The sequence below is a fragment of the Cherax quadricarinatus genome, chromosome 74 (genome assembly GCF_038502225.1).
Source record: "Cherax quadricarinatus isolate ZL_2023a chromosome 74, ASM3850222v1, whole genome shotgun sequence".
NCBI lineage: Eukaryota > Metazoa > Arthropoda > Malacostraca > Decapoda > Parastacidae > Cherax > Cherax quadricarinatus.
Genome location: NC_091365.1, coordinates 4,256,104 through 4,270,861, shown reverse-complemented (window position 1 = coordinate 4,270,861; position 14,758 = coordinate 4,256,104). Strand labels below are relative to the sequence as shown.

The 14,758-nt window shown below is 39.2% G+C and overlaps 2 protein-coding genes across 8 annotated transcripts in view; one reads left to right on the top strand and one right to left on the bottom strand.

The window, feature by feature from the left end:
• LOC128700182 (uncharacterized) overlaps positions 1–14,758 on the top strand; it is a 71,789-nt gene that overhangs the window by 51,468 nt on the left and 5,563 nt on the right. For all 6 annotated transcript variants that reach the window (XM_070100692.1, XM_053793214.2, XM_053793217.2 and 3 more), the window contains 6 exons: positions 5,954–6,118; positions 9,097–9,225; positions 10,270–10,400; positions 10,992–11,082; positions 12,103–12,264; positions 14,280–14,376. In XM_070100692.1, the coding sequence (XP_069956793.1) occupies positions 5,954–6,118; positions 9,097–9,225; positions 10,270–10,400; positions 10,992–11,082; positions 12,103–12,264; positions 14,280–14,376 (775 nt within the window). The remainder of the gene's footprint in view (positions 1–5,953; positions 6,119–9,096; positions 9,226–10,269; positions 10,401–10,991; positions 11,083–12,102; positions 12,265–14,279; positions 14,377–14,758) is intronic.
• Positions 6,204–14,758, bottom strand: part of beta-PheRS (phenylalanine--tRNA ligase beta subunit) — a 38,526-nt gene continuing 29,971 nt past the window's right edge. For both annotated transcript variants that reach the window (XR_011394072.1, XR_011394073.1), the window contains one exon: positions 6,204–6,403. The gene's annotated coding sequence lies outside the window, so the exon portion shown is untranslated. The remainder of the gene's footprint in view (positions 6,404–14,758) is intronic.

Genomic DNA, 14,758 nt, shown 5'->3' with positions numbered 1-14,758 from the left:
AGTCTATTTACAGCATTTGTGCAACTTTTTTTTTATGTGTAGCACTATGGCACACTTAACGTATGATCTATGTACTGTGCCCTTATTCTTGTGATGAATGGTTTGGAAAACCGACAAGTTGAAGATTGAGACACTTATGCAGCATATGGGAATCTTTATTCAGGAAACGTTTCGCCACACAGTGGCTTCATCAGTCCAATACAAAGAGGAAGGCGTAAGGAGAGGAGGAGTATGAGGTAATCAGTCCCTCAGCCTGGAGTCGATGTGTTCAGTCCATCAATCTTGTAGAATGTACAGCATAGGGCCGTAGACGTGGCTTATATACTGTAGTGAGGTGACTTGAAGCAGACGGAGGCGGGATCATAGTGGTACCATCCACTAGTCGAAGTAGGTCTTTGTCCAAAGGTTGAACAAGCGTTGAAGAATTCTTTGTAAGAAGATCCCATGATGCTGCAGTGTCTGACAGTTGTGATGAATGGTTTGGAAAACCGACAAGTTGAAGATTGAGACACTTATGCAGCATATGGGAATCTTTATTCAGGAAACGTTTCGCCACACAGTGGCTTCATCAGTCCAATACAAAGAGGAAGGCGTAAGGAGAGGAGGAGTATGAGGTAATCAGTCCCTCAGCCTGGAGTCGATGTGTTCAGTCCATCAATCTTGTAGAATGTACAGCATAGGGCCGTAGACGTGGCTTATATACTGTAGTGAGGCGACTTGAAGCAGACGGAGGCGGGATCATAGTGGTACCATCCACTAGTCGAAGTAGGTCTTTGTCCAAAGGTTGAACAAGCGTTGAAGAATTCTTTGTAAGAAGATCCCATGATGCTGCAGTGTCTGACAGTTGTGATGAATGGTTTGGAAAACCGACAAGTTGAAGATTGAGACACTTATGCAGCATATGGGAATCTTTATTCAGGAAACGTTTCGCCACACAGTGGCTTCATCAGTCCAATACAAAGAGGAAGGCGTAAGGAGAGGAGGAGTATGAGGTAATCAGTCCCTCAGCCTGGAGTCGATGTGTTCAGTCCATCAATCTTGTAGAATGTACAGCATAGGGCCGTAGACGTGGCTTATATACTGTAGTGAGGTGACTTGAAGCAGACGGAGGCGGGATCATAGTGGTACCATCCACTAGTCGAAGTAGGTCTTTGTCCAAAGGTTAAACAAGCGTTGAAGAATTCTTTGTAAGAAGATCCCATGATGCTGCAGTGTCTGACAGTTGTGATGAATGGTTTGGAAAACCGACAAGTTGAAGATTGAGACACTTATGCAGCATATGGGAATCCTCTCCTTACGCCTTCCTCTTTGTATTGGACTGATGAAGCCACTGTGTGGCGAAACGTTTCCTGAATAAAGATTCCCATATGCTGCATAAGTGTCTCAATCTTCAACTTGTCGGTTTTCCAAACCATTCATCACAACTGTCAGACACTGCAGCATCATGGGATCTTCTTACAAAGAATTCTTCAACGCTTGTTCAACCTTTGGACAAAGACCTACTTCGACTAGTGGATGGTACCACTATGATCCCGCCTCCGTCTGCTTCAAGTCACCTCACTACAGTATATAAGCCACGTCTACGGCCCTATGCTGTACATTCTACAAGATTGATGGACTGAACACATCGACTCCAGGCTGAGGGACTGATTACCTCATACTCCTCCTCTCCTTACGCCTTCCTCTTTGTATTGGACTGATGAAGCCACTGTGTGGCGAAACGTTTCCTGAATAAAGATTCCCATATGCTGCATAAGTGTCTCAATCTTCAACTTGTCGGTTTTCCAAACCATTCATCACAACTGTCAGACACTGCAGCATCATGGGATCTTCTTACAAAGAATTCTTCAACGCTTGTTCAACCTTTGGACAAAGACCTACTTCGACTAGTGGATGGTACCACTATGATCCCGCCTCCGTCTGCTTCAAGTCACCTCACTACAGTATATAAGCCACGTCTACGGCCCTATGCTGTACATTCTACAAGATTGATGGACTGAACACATCGACTCCAGGCTGAGGGACTGATTACCTCATACTCCTCCTCTCCTTACGCCTTCCTCTTTGTATTGGACTGATGAAGCCACTGTGTGGCGAAACGTTTCCTGAATAAAGATTCCCATATGCTGCATAAGTGTCTCAGCCCTTATTCTTACATACTACTAGTTTCCTCAAGCAGCTTGTGGGAAAATGTCATTGGCACATTCCACAGTAATCTTACGTACTGTATAAAAACATATATGCACGTAATAAAAGTCACATACATCTAGGTTTTTCTCCTTTTTCTAAATAGCTCTTGTTCTTTTTATTTCTTCTATTGTCCATGGGGAAGTGGAAAAGAATCTTTCCTCCGTAAGCCATGCGTGTCGTATGAGGCGACTAAAATGCCGGGAGCAATGGGCTAGTAACCCCTTCTCCTGTATACAATTACTAAAAAAGAGAAGAAGAAAAACTTTATAAAACTGGGTTGCTTAAATGTGCGTGGATGTAGTGCGGATGACAAGAAACAGATGATTGCTGATGTTATGAATGAAAAGAAGTTGGATGTCCTGGCCCTAAGCGAAACAAAGCTGAAGGGGGTAGGAGAGTTTCAGTGGGGGGAAATAAATGGGATTAAATCTGGAGTATCTGAGAGAGTTAGAGCAAAGGAAGGGGTAGCAGTAATGTTAAATGATCAGTTATGGAAGGAGAAAAGAGAATATGAATGTGTAAATTCAAGAATTATGTGGATTAAAGTAAAGGTTGGATGCGAGAAGTGGGTCATAATAAGCGTGTATGCACCTGGAGAAGAGAGGAATGCAGAGGAGAGAGAGAGATTTTGGGAGATGTTAAGTGAATGTATAGGAGCCTTTGAACCAAGTGAGAGAGTAATTGTGGTAGGGGACTTGAATGCTAAAGTAGGAGAAACCTTTAGAGAGGGTGTGGTAGGTAAGTTTGGGGTGCCAGGTGTAAATGATAATGGGAGCCCTTTGATTGAACTTTGTATAGAAAGGGGTTTAGTTATAGGTAATACATATTTTAAGAAAAAGAGGATAAATAAGTATACACGATATGATGTAGGGCGAAATGACAGTAGTTTGTTGGATTATGTATTGGTAGATAAAAGACTGTTGAGTAGACTTCAGGATGTACATGTTTATAGAGGGGCCACAGATATATCAGATCACTTTCTAGTTGTAGCTACACTGAGAGTAAAAGGTAGATGGGATACAAGGAGAATAGAAGCATCAGGGAAGAGAGAGGTAAAGGTTTATAAACTAAAAGAGGAGGCAGTTAGGGTAAGATATAAACAGCTATTGGAGGATAGATGGGCTAATGAGAGCATAGGCAATGGGGTCGAAGAGGTATGGGGTAGGTTTAAAAATGTAGTGTTAGAGTGTTCAGCAGAAGTTTGTGGTTACAGGAAAGTGGGTGCAGGAGGGAAGAGGAGCGATTGGTGGAATGATGATGTAAAGAGAGTAGTAAGGGAGAAAAAGTTAGCATATGAGAAGTTTTTACAAAGTAGAAGTGATGCAAGGAGGGAAGAGTATATGGAGAAAAAGAGAGAAGTTAAGAGAGTGGTGAAGCAATGTAAAAAGAGAGCAAATGAGAGAGTGGGTGAGATGTTATCAACAAATTTTGTTGAAAATAAGAAAAAGTTTTGGAGTGAGATTAACAAGTTAAGAAAGCCTAGAGAACAAATGGATTTGTCAGTTAAAAATAGGAGAGGAGAGTTATTAAATGGAGAGTTAGAGGTATTGGGAAGATGGAAGGAATATTTTGAGGAATTGTTAAATGTTGATGAAGATAGGGAAGCTGTGATTTCGTGTATAGGGCAAGGAGGAATAACATCTTGTAGGAGTGAGGAAGAGTCAGTTGTGAGTGTGGGGGAAGTTCGTGAGGCAGTAGGTAAAATGAAAGGGGGTAAGGCAGCCGGGATTGATGGGATAAAGATAGAAATGTTAAAAGCAGGTGGGGATATAGTTTTGGAGTGGTTGGTGCAATTATTTAATAAATGTATGGAAGAGGGTAAGGTACCTAGGGATTGGCAGAGAGCATGCATAGTTCCTTTGTATAAAGGCAAAGGGGATAAAAGAGAGTGCAAAAATTATAGGGGGATAAGTCTGTTGAGTGTACCTGGTAAAGTGTATGGTAGAGTTATAATTGAAAGAATTAAGAGTAAGACGGAGAATAGGATAGCAGATGAACAAGGAGGCTTTAGGAAAGGTAGGGGGTGTGTGGACCAGGTGTTTACAGTGAAACATATAAGTGAACAGTATTTAGATAAGGCTAAAGAGGTCTTTGTGGCATTTATGGATTTGGAAAAGGCGTATGACAGGGTGGATAGGGGGGCAATGTGGCAGATGTTGCAAGTGTATGGTGTAGGAGGTAGGTTACTGAAAGCAGTGAAGAGTTTTTACGAGGATAGTGAGGCTCAAGTTAGAGTATGTAGGAAAGAGGGGAATTTTTTCCCAGTAAAAGTAGGCCTTAGACAAGGATGTGTGATGTCACCGTGGTTGTTTAATATATTTATAGATGGGGTTGTAAGAGAAGTAAATGCGAGGGTCTTGGCAAGAGGCGTGGAGTTAAAAGATAAAGAATCACACACAAAGTGGGAGTTGTCACAGCTGCTCTTTGCTGATGACACTGTGCTCTTGGGAGATTCTGAAGAGAAGTTGCAGAGATTGGTGGATGAATTTGGTAGGGTGTGCAAAAGAAGAAAATTAAAGGTGAATACAGGAAAGAGTAAGGTTATGAGGATAACAAAAAGATTAGGTGATGAAAGATTGAATATCAGATTGGAGGGAGAGAGTATGGAGGAGGTGAACGTATTCAGATATTTGGGAGTGGACATGTCAGCGGATGGGTCTATGAAAGATGAGGTGAATCATAGAATTGATGAGGGAAAAAGAGTGAGTGGTGCACTTAGGAGTCTGTGGAGACAAAGAACTTTGTCCTTGGAGGCAAAGAGGGGAATGTATGAGAGTATAGTTTTACCAACGCTCTTATATGGGTGTGAAGCGTGGGTGATGAATGTTGCAGCGAGGAGAAGGCTGGAGGCAGTGGAGATGTCATGTCTGAGGGCAATGTGTGGTGTGAATATAATGCAGAGAATTCGTAGTTTGGAAGTTAGGAGGAGGTGCGGGATTACCAAAACTGTTGTCCAGAGGGCTGAGGAAGGGTTGTTGAGGTGGTTCGGACATGTAGAGAGAATGGAGCGAAACAGAATGACTTCAAGAGTGTATCAGTCTGTAGTGGAAGGAAGGCGGGGTAGGGGTCGGCCTAGGAAGGGTTGGAGGGAGGGGGTAAAGGAGGTTTTGTGTGCGAGGGGCTTGGACTTCCAGCAGGCATGCGTGAGCGTGTTTGATAGGAGTGAATGGAGACAAATGGTTTTTAATACTTGACGTGCTGTTGGAGTGTGAGCAAAGTAACATTTATGAAGGGATTCAGGGAAACCGGCAGGCCGGACTTGAGTCCTGGAGATGGGAAGTACAGTGCCTGCACTCTGAAGGAGGGGTGTTAATGTTGCAGTTTAAAAACTGTAGTGTAAAGCACCCTTCTGGCAAGACAGTGATGGAGTGAATGATGGTGAAAGTTTTTCTTTTTCGGGCCACCCTGCCTTGGTGGGAATCGGCCGGTGTGATAATAAAAAAAAAAAAATAATAAAAGTCACATGAACATGAAATGGATATTATTATTATTATTATAATAAAAAAGAACATGAAATGGATAGAAGTCAGTCATGGATTAGACTTGTGCACTTGATCATAGAAAGAATGTACAGTACATGTATAAGCACAGTTGAAAATTCCTTAAAACAAAAAGGAATTATGAATGTTAATGCCATCTCATATTGGGAAAAAGAAAACTTAATTATAATTACAGAATATGGTACTCTATTTGTAGGAAAGATTCTATGTATCTCTTCTTTTACACATTACTTTTAAGTAAATGAAAATTGTTGCATCAACAGGAAAATGTGTGGAAGAAAAGAGGAATGTCTATTGTTCCACTGTGGTATGGTTACAACTATCCTTCTGTGTTCCGCTATGGAATTCAAGTGTCTATCTATGAACATGATGGCACTGTTGCAGTCTCTCATGGTGGCATTGAGATGGGACAAGGCATTAACACTAAGGTGAGACTTTTTTTTAAACTTCTTGCTTTGTTGTAGTTAAGGTATTCTGATGCATTTAACAACTCAAGGTGAATCAAAACACATAGACAGAAGAAGGCTTTTATTTAGCAACATTTTGCACTCTGTGGAGGTCTGTCAATAATATTCTTTACATGGTCAGAGACACTGGCTTGCTTCCTCTTCTTGCTAACAGTAGGTTACTCATCATGGGAATGGCTCTGGGCTACTGGCACTGATAGCCTGGTTAATCAGACTCTTAGCAGGGAAGCCTGACCTCAGGCTGTGCTGTGAAAGTAGAATAACTCTAAATTAATCAAATGCAGATTATCTAGTATACAGTATACAGTTATTTTTTAAAATAAATGTCAGATTAGAATTGGAAAACTAGGCATTGTAATAAATCAAACTGTGGGCAGCAAGTACATGATGTGTAATTTTAATTTTAAAATAATTCAAAATCTATCTATTTTACAACGCACCAGCCGTATCCCACTGAGGTGTGGTGGCTCAAAAGGAAAAACAAAAGTTTCTCCTTTTAAATTTAGTAATATAGGTCTTTGTGGCATTTATGGATTTGGAAAAGGTGTATGACAGGGTGGATAGGGGGGCAATGTGGCAGATGTTGCAAGTGTATGGTGTAGGAGGTAGGTTACTGAAAGCAGTGAAGAGTTTTTGCGAGGATAGTGAGGCTCAAGTTAGAGTATGTAGGAAAGAGGGAAATTTTTTCCCAGTAAAAGTAGGCCTTAGACAAGGATGTGTGATGTCACCGTGGTTGTTTAATATATTTATAGATGGGGTTGTAAGAGAAGTAAATGCGAGGGTCTTGGCAAGAGGCGTGGAGTTAAAAGATAAAGAATCACACACAAAGTGGGAGTTGTCACAGCTGCTCTTTGCTGATGACACTGTGCTCTTGGGAGATTCTGAAGAGAAGTTGCAGAGATTGGTGGATGAATTTGGTAGGGTGTGCAAAAGAAGAAAATTAAAGGTGAATACAGGAAAGAGTAAGGTTATGAGGATAACAAAAAGATTAGGTGATGAAAGATTGAATATCAGATTGGAGGGAGAGAGTATGGAGGAGGTGAACGTATTCAGATATTTGGGAGTGGACGTGTCAGCAGATGGGTCTATGAAAGATGAGGTGAATCATTGAAATTGATGAGGGAAAAAGAGTGAGTGGTGCACTTAGGAGTCTGTGGAGACAAAGAACTTTGTCCTTGGAGGCAAAGAGGGGAATGTATGAGAGTATAGTTTTACCAACGCTCTTATATGGGTGTGAAGCATGGGTGATGAATGTTGCAGCGAGGAGAAGGCTGGAGGCAGTGGAGATGTCATGTCTGAGGGCAATGTGTGGTGTGAATATAATGCAGAGAATTCGTAGTTTGGAAGTTAGGAGGAGGTGCGGGATTACCAAAACTGTTGTCCACAGGGCTGAGGAAGGGTTGTTGAGGTGGTTCGGACATGTAGAGAGAATGGAGCAAAACAGAATGACTTCAAGAGTGTATCAGTCTGTAGTGGAAGGAAGGCGGGGTAGGGGTCGGCCTAGGAAAGTAAAGGAGGTTTTGTGTGCGAGGGGCTTGGACTTCCAGCAGGCATGCGTGAGCGTGTTTGATAGGAGTGAATGGAGACAAATGGTTTTTAATACTTGACGTGCTGTTGGAGTGTGAGCAAAGTAACATTTATGAAGGGATTCAGGGAAACCGGCAGGCCGGACTTGAGTCCTGGAGATGGGAAGTACAGTGCCTGCACTCTGAAGGAGGGGTGTTAATGTTGCAGTTTAAAAACTGTAGTGTAAAGCACCCTTCTGGCAAGACAGTGATGGAGTGAATGATGGTGAAAGTTTTTCTTTTTCGGGCCACCCTGCCTTGGTGGGAATCGGCCAGTGTGATAATAAAAAAAATAAATACAGGAGAAGTGGTTACTAGCCCCTTGCTCCCAGCATTTTAGTTGCCTCTTACGACATGCATGGCTTATGGAGGAAGAATTCTGTTCCACTTCCCCCTGGAGATAAGAGGAAATAAACAAGAACAAGAACTAGAAAGAAAATAGAAGAAAACCCAGAGGGGTAGGTATATATATGCTTGTACATGTATATGTAGTGTGACCTAAGTGTAAGTAGAAGTAGCAAGATGTACCTGAAATCTTTAGGGTGATGGACTGATTACATCGTCTTCAAGTCTCTTCTGCTTCTATCAACTTTTCTGTACTCGACTGAAGAAGCCTACTGTGTAGGCGAAACGTTTCGAAATAAAGATACCTAACTGTTGCATATGTGTCTTACCTAACAACCTGTCGGTATTTTATACCACTTTAATGTTCAACCTGAAATCTTGCATGTTTATGAGACAGAAAAAGGGACACCAGCAATCCTACCATCATGTACAACAATTACAGGCTTTCGTTTTACACTCACTTGGCAGGACGGTAGTACATCCCTGGGAGGTTGCTGTCTACCAACCTACTACCTATAATAATTCAAAATATTATAAAATATTGACAGAAACCTTAGGTTAGAGGATATAATGTATTAGATTAATAATTTTATACAAAAGTTTAAAATATCAGCAGTACATGTACTGCTTTTTATAAAAGTGAATGTGATCATTTTTTTTTCAACAAGTCGGCCGTCTCCCACCGAGGCAGGGTGACCCAAAAAAGAAAGAAAATCCCCCAAAAAGAAAATACTTTCATCATCATTCAACACTTTCACCACACTCACACATTATCACTGCTTTTGCAGAGGTGCTTAGAATACAACAGTTTAGAAGCATACACATATAAAGATACACAACATATCCCTCCAAACTGCCAATATCCCAAACCCCTCCTTTAAAGTGCGGGCATTGTACTTCCCATTTCCAGGACTCAAGTCCGACTATATGAAAATAACCGGTTTCCCTGAATCCCTTCACTAAATATTACCCTGCTCACACTCCAACAGATCGTATTAATATTAATCTTATATTGAACCATTTTGACAGGTTGCCCAAGTTGTGGCTTATAAACTGGGTATCCCACTGGAGAAAGTTATCATAAAGGCAGCTGATACTATGGTTGGCGCAAATTCTATTGTCACAGGCGGCTCTTTTGGCTCTGATTTATGTGCTCATGTAAGTATATTTAGAGTATAATTATTGATTGACTGCATTTCCATACTGTGCATATACTAATGTACTGCCATATGAGTAGGAAATGTTAAGCTGTTAAATATTTTGCACCTTGGCAGGATTTCTGGTTTTTCCCTTCTATCTCAGAAACTTGTGAGAAACATTCCATGTGCACTTACCTCTACATTCTTGGTTTTCTTAATACTGCAGTTCATATTTCTGTAATATGTATTTTCTTTCCAATTTAGAAATCCTGGTATGAGACCAGGTCGTGGGGACTGCTATCCTCAGAACCATTACAAGATATAGTACTATACATAACTCACCTAGCTGAGTACAGCTAGGTGAGTTTATGTATAATACACCTGATATGCAGTTTATGACATATTATTGAGAAGATGTTCCATCTACCAGGGATTTTATCAATTATCACATGAAGCTATGGGTCCTAAGTACACGGTCAACGTATTCTCTGTGTAAAATATAATACCACTTGTGTCAGATAGCCTGTATAACAGTAGCATTATACACTATACTGACAAGTGAGAACTGACAAAGTCCCTTGTGGACAAATTGTCTTTTCAATAAAATACCATTTTTTTTTTTAACACCCTGGCCGTCTCTCATCAAGGCAGCGTAACTCTAAAAAGAAACACTTTCACCACCATTCACACTATTGTGTTTTATGTCTGCCATAACTGTTGAGACAAAATCACTTACATTTTGTTCCTGCTCCTGTTTAAGGTTCTTATTTTTGCACAGTGCCAAGGATGCTGCTAGATACTATATGTACTCATATTCACATTGCTCTGTGTAAATGGCAGTGACTTAACATTTGTGATGGCCAAACCAGTGTATGGGGCACTGCAGTAAAAATTTTAAAATTCCCACCATTCTTACCATTTCTCAGGCAGTATATAACCTTTATGAGTTTGGGGCTTCCCCTTGAATACAATAATAATGTAGTACATAATCAACTTTAGATACACCATATATGTAATATAGTTAATATTAAAGATATGTATCATTAAACAAAAATATTTGCAGGGAGCAAAAGTAGCATGCGAGGCACTAAGACAACGAATTGACGTGGTGAGAGCAAAAATGAAGAACCCATCATGGGTTCAACTGATTAGGAAGTGCCACAAGAATGATGTTGATATATGCGAGCGGTATTGGTGAGTAGTACTCGCATCAAATCCCTCTTGTTATTTTCCTCTTAATTTAGATGAGTAAGTGAAGTGCACACCATTCAGAGTGCCACTCTGTGAACAACCATTAAGGCAAGCTGATGAAGGTATGCAGTTGCCTTGCAAGAGGACAGTGGCAAGTGAAATGAAAGACACTATGATTTTATGAATGACTATGATTTGGACAGAAATGCAGTATAACTTAGAGAAGTTGTATTTACACTCCCCTACATTCTTCATTATTAGCCAGCACTGTATAAATGGTAATCATATTCATTTATATTAAGGTGTATTACTCATTGTGATTGTAGGATCTGCTTCTCTTCTGCTCATTGCAGTGGGTCCTAGCTAGGGGTGTGCCAAAATATCAGTATCAGTATCACTAGGTATTGGCTAATTTTAATGGTACAGTATTGGTATCAGTGGGAGTCAGATAATTTTGTTGGTACTGGTATTGGTATCAGTCTAAAATTGAGTATTGATATCAGCCAGAATTTAGGTATCATCCCATCTCTAGTCTTAACTGCCCTCTGTTGAAATGTAGAAAAGATATTGACAAAATTAATTTAATTTTCACAGGACAGCTGGTAAAGAACATCCTGACAGCTATGACATCTGGGGTGCGTGCTGCTTGGAGGTTGAAATTGATGTTTTAACAGGACAATACCTGGTAAAATATTTAAATGTTGAATCAGTATCCCTAAAAAACTTTTTATGCTATACAGGATGACCTGTCTTCAGTATAGATATATATATATATATATATATATATGTTTATGTGTAATTACTGTGTGTCACTACAGGAGTGAAGCTATGTTTGTGGTGTCCTGTCTTCAGTATTTAAATTATCATATAATTTTTTAAAGTTTCCATTGGCTTTAGCACTTGTTACCTACCTTTGCAGCTATGATAAGTCCATTATTCTAAGTATGGACACCTTACTACTATTGACTCGGGTTTTTTTTTTTCTTTTTTTTCTTTTCTTCAACAAGTCGGCCATCTCCCACCGAGGCAGGGTGACCCAAAAAAGAAAGAAAATCCCCAAAAAGAAAATACTTTCATCATTCAACACTTTCACCACACTCACACATTATCACTGTTTTTGCAGAGGTGCTCAGAATACAACAGTTTAGAAGCATATAAGTATAAAGATACACAACATATCCCTCCAAACAGTTATATACTCCAATTTTGGTTGAATATATGCCTGCTGAATGCTCAAGACTAGCACTTTCAACCTCCTTCACATCCTCCTTACTGGGATATTCCCTGGATGTTTCATCCTCTTAATATTTATACACATTCTTGATTTACCTCTCTCGCCTTCCTTTTTAAATAAATAAACCATCTCAACAACTCCTCCTCTGCTTTCTGAATTATACTTTTTATATCACCACACAGTTATCTAATTTTTTTTCTTCCACATTTTGTACATGATATTCAGGCCACAATGATCTCAAACACAATATCTTCATTGCCTTCTTTCAACAAATGCATCAACACTCCACCTACTTGTTTTTCACTTGTTTGTTCCATGATTCACCTCTTTTGTATACACATCTATTGACATATCTACTCTCAAAATAAAAAAAAGTGCATTCACTTCCTCCATACTCCTCTGTTAGAAGTATTTTGTCACGTTCAAAGCTCCGCTTCAGAAGTTAACATTCATGACTTTTTTATCCTTCAGATACGGCGTGTTGACATCATTGAAGACTGTGGGAGAAGTATGAATCCGTACATTGATATTGGACAAGTGGAAGGTGCCTTCATCATGGGCTTAGGTCTCTATACATCAGAAATTGTAAAATATGATACAAATACAGGCCAGAAACTGTCAAACAGCACTTGGGTAAGAATGTCTTTTTTTTTTTGTTTTTTTTTAACATTTTTAATTGTAATTTTGAGGCATTGAACTGTCATGCAGTTTTTAGAATTATATGATGTAAAAATTTTTTTGATTTACATGAAAAAATTAAGTTTATTTGAGATTTTAATTTGATATGCAGTAGCTTGGTAGACAATAATTGACCAGAGAAATATTACCATTCAGTTAAATGAGTGATAAAATAGAAACCTATTAACATTTTGCACTTTGACAGGATTGCTGGGTTTTCCTGTGTTAAGATATTTGGTGCATCTTTCATCTACATTTGTTATACACTTAATCTCCTGTGCTTCTCGATAGCTCCTAAATGCTTTAACTTTTCCTTTGCTTGGCTCACGAAATCGTAATGACACAATTGCACACAAACCCTACCATGGGCAGGGTTAGAACCCGTGATCAGAGTCGTAGAACTCCAGACTGATGCGTTAGCCACTGGGCTAACGCATCAGTCTGGAGTTTTATGACTCTCTGATCGCGGGTTCTAACCCCACCTGTGGTATGGTTTCCTTTGCTTTATTTCAAGGTAGACTTTGTTTGGATAAGCAATATATTCCCCCACCAGTTATTTAATAGTACAATTAAAATTGTCATTTACTGTATGCAAACAATGTCATTTTAGTTACCATATCAAAATATGAACTATGCAGAATAACAAATTATATTTTTGGAATAATCATGAAGATGGTGATGAAAGTTAATTTTAGCAGAAAACAAATTTCAAATTTGAAAGTTACAGATGCATAGCATTATTATTCTTGTATTATTATAAAGTAAGGCTGATAAACCAAGGTTAGCATAATAAGTTTTGTTTACAGTTTTATTTGAACATTTCTGTCAGTTTAACCCTTTGGGGGTCGACAGGTCCTCTCAGAGACTTGTTCTCAGGGTCAGCCAAATTTCAAAAAAAAAAAAATTATTTTTTCTTATGAAAAGATAGAAAATCTTTTCCCGATCATAATGACACCAAAAGTATGAAATTTGATGGAAAACTTACGGAATTATGCTCTCACGAAGTTAGCGGTCTCGACGATGTTTATGCATCGGCGATTTTGCCCACTTTGAGCCCTATTTTCAGACAATTCCAGTGTACTAGTCGACAAAAATCATAACTATTTCGCTAAAACTCCATTTTTTATATCGAATGAGTACAAGAAACCACCCATTTACCAATTTCAACTATCCAATAAAGTGGTCAGAATTTAGCAATTTTGCCAATTTCACACAAATTTCAAAAGATGCCAATTTCCGCATAAGGTCCAGAATAAACAAGAAAGACATTCCTGGCACTAAAATAACAAGTTCTATGTTCATTAGTCACATCCCCAGGCCCCTCTTATATTTCTTTGGCTTTCCACTTTGAATTTTTATTCTTACAAAAAAAATAAGATTTACTGTTATGCAGACTACTGCATTAGTGTAGAAATGGTATAAATAATATCAGCGCACTTGTGAAAGAATATTAGACTCGCCAGTTGATGTGTATTGGACGCTTGGCATGATTTGTTTACTTTTGAACTTTGATAAAAATCGAACATATCTGCTACTTTGAGCTCAATTTCAAGGTACTTTTCATTGTAAAACCAGTCAAAATCATCTCAATTTCTGTAATATGTCTTCCATTCTATAAAATGAGACCAAGAAAACTAGAATACAACAATAAATACCATACGAAAATACAGTGCAAAGTCGCTGTTTTAATCCAAAAAACGGTCATTTTTTTTTTTTTTTGTCATTACGCACTGTGTGCTGCAGGATTTTTTTTATACTATGCACACTGACCACATAGACCCATTCTTATATATGTAGGCCTACCAGCTTTCTCTCACTAGATTTGAGGGCACTAGAATTTAGGCGTACTAGTACGTCAAAAACCCTGGGTCGTAAGAAGTACTAGTACGTCTGAAACCCCCAAAGGGTTAATACAGCTCTGTTTGTCAGTGGTTCTTAAATTTTTAACTAAGATGTGTTGTTATTTTCAGGAATACAAACCACCAACAGCTTTGGATATTCCAGTGGACCTGAGAGTTACTCTTCTCCCTAATGCTTCAAATCCTCACGGTGTACTTGGCTCTAAAGGTAGGAATACTCGTGTGTTAAAGGTGTTCTGATTGTTTTCTAACTACCTGTAATTACTTCAAAGTAAGGCATTATTCAGCAGTGTTCATCTATGATTTTTTTTTTTTCAACAAGTCGGCCGTCTCCCATTAAGGCAGGGTGACCCAAAAAAGAAAGAAAATCCCCAAAAAGAAAATACTTTCATCATCATTCAACACTTTCACCTTACTCACACATAATCACTGTTTTTGCAGAGGTGCTCAGAACACAACAGTTTGGAAGCATATACGTATAAAGATACACAACATATCCCTCCAGACTGCTAATATCCCAAAACCCCTCCTTTATCACTTAGAATTTGATATAAAAAAAAATATGGTACTGACAAGTTGATGTAACAGCC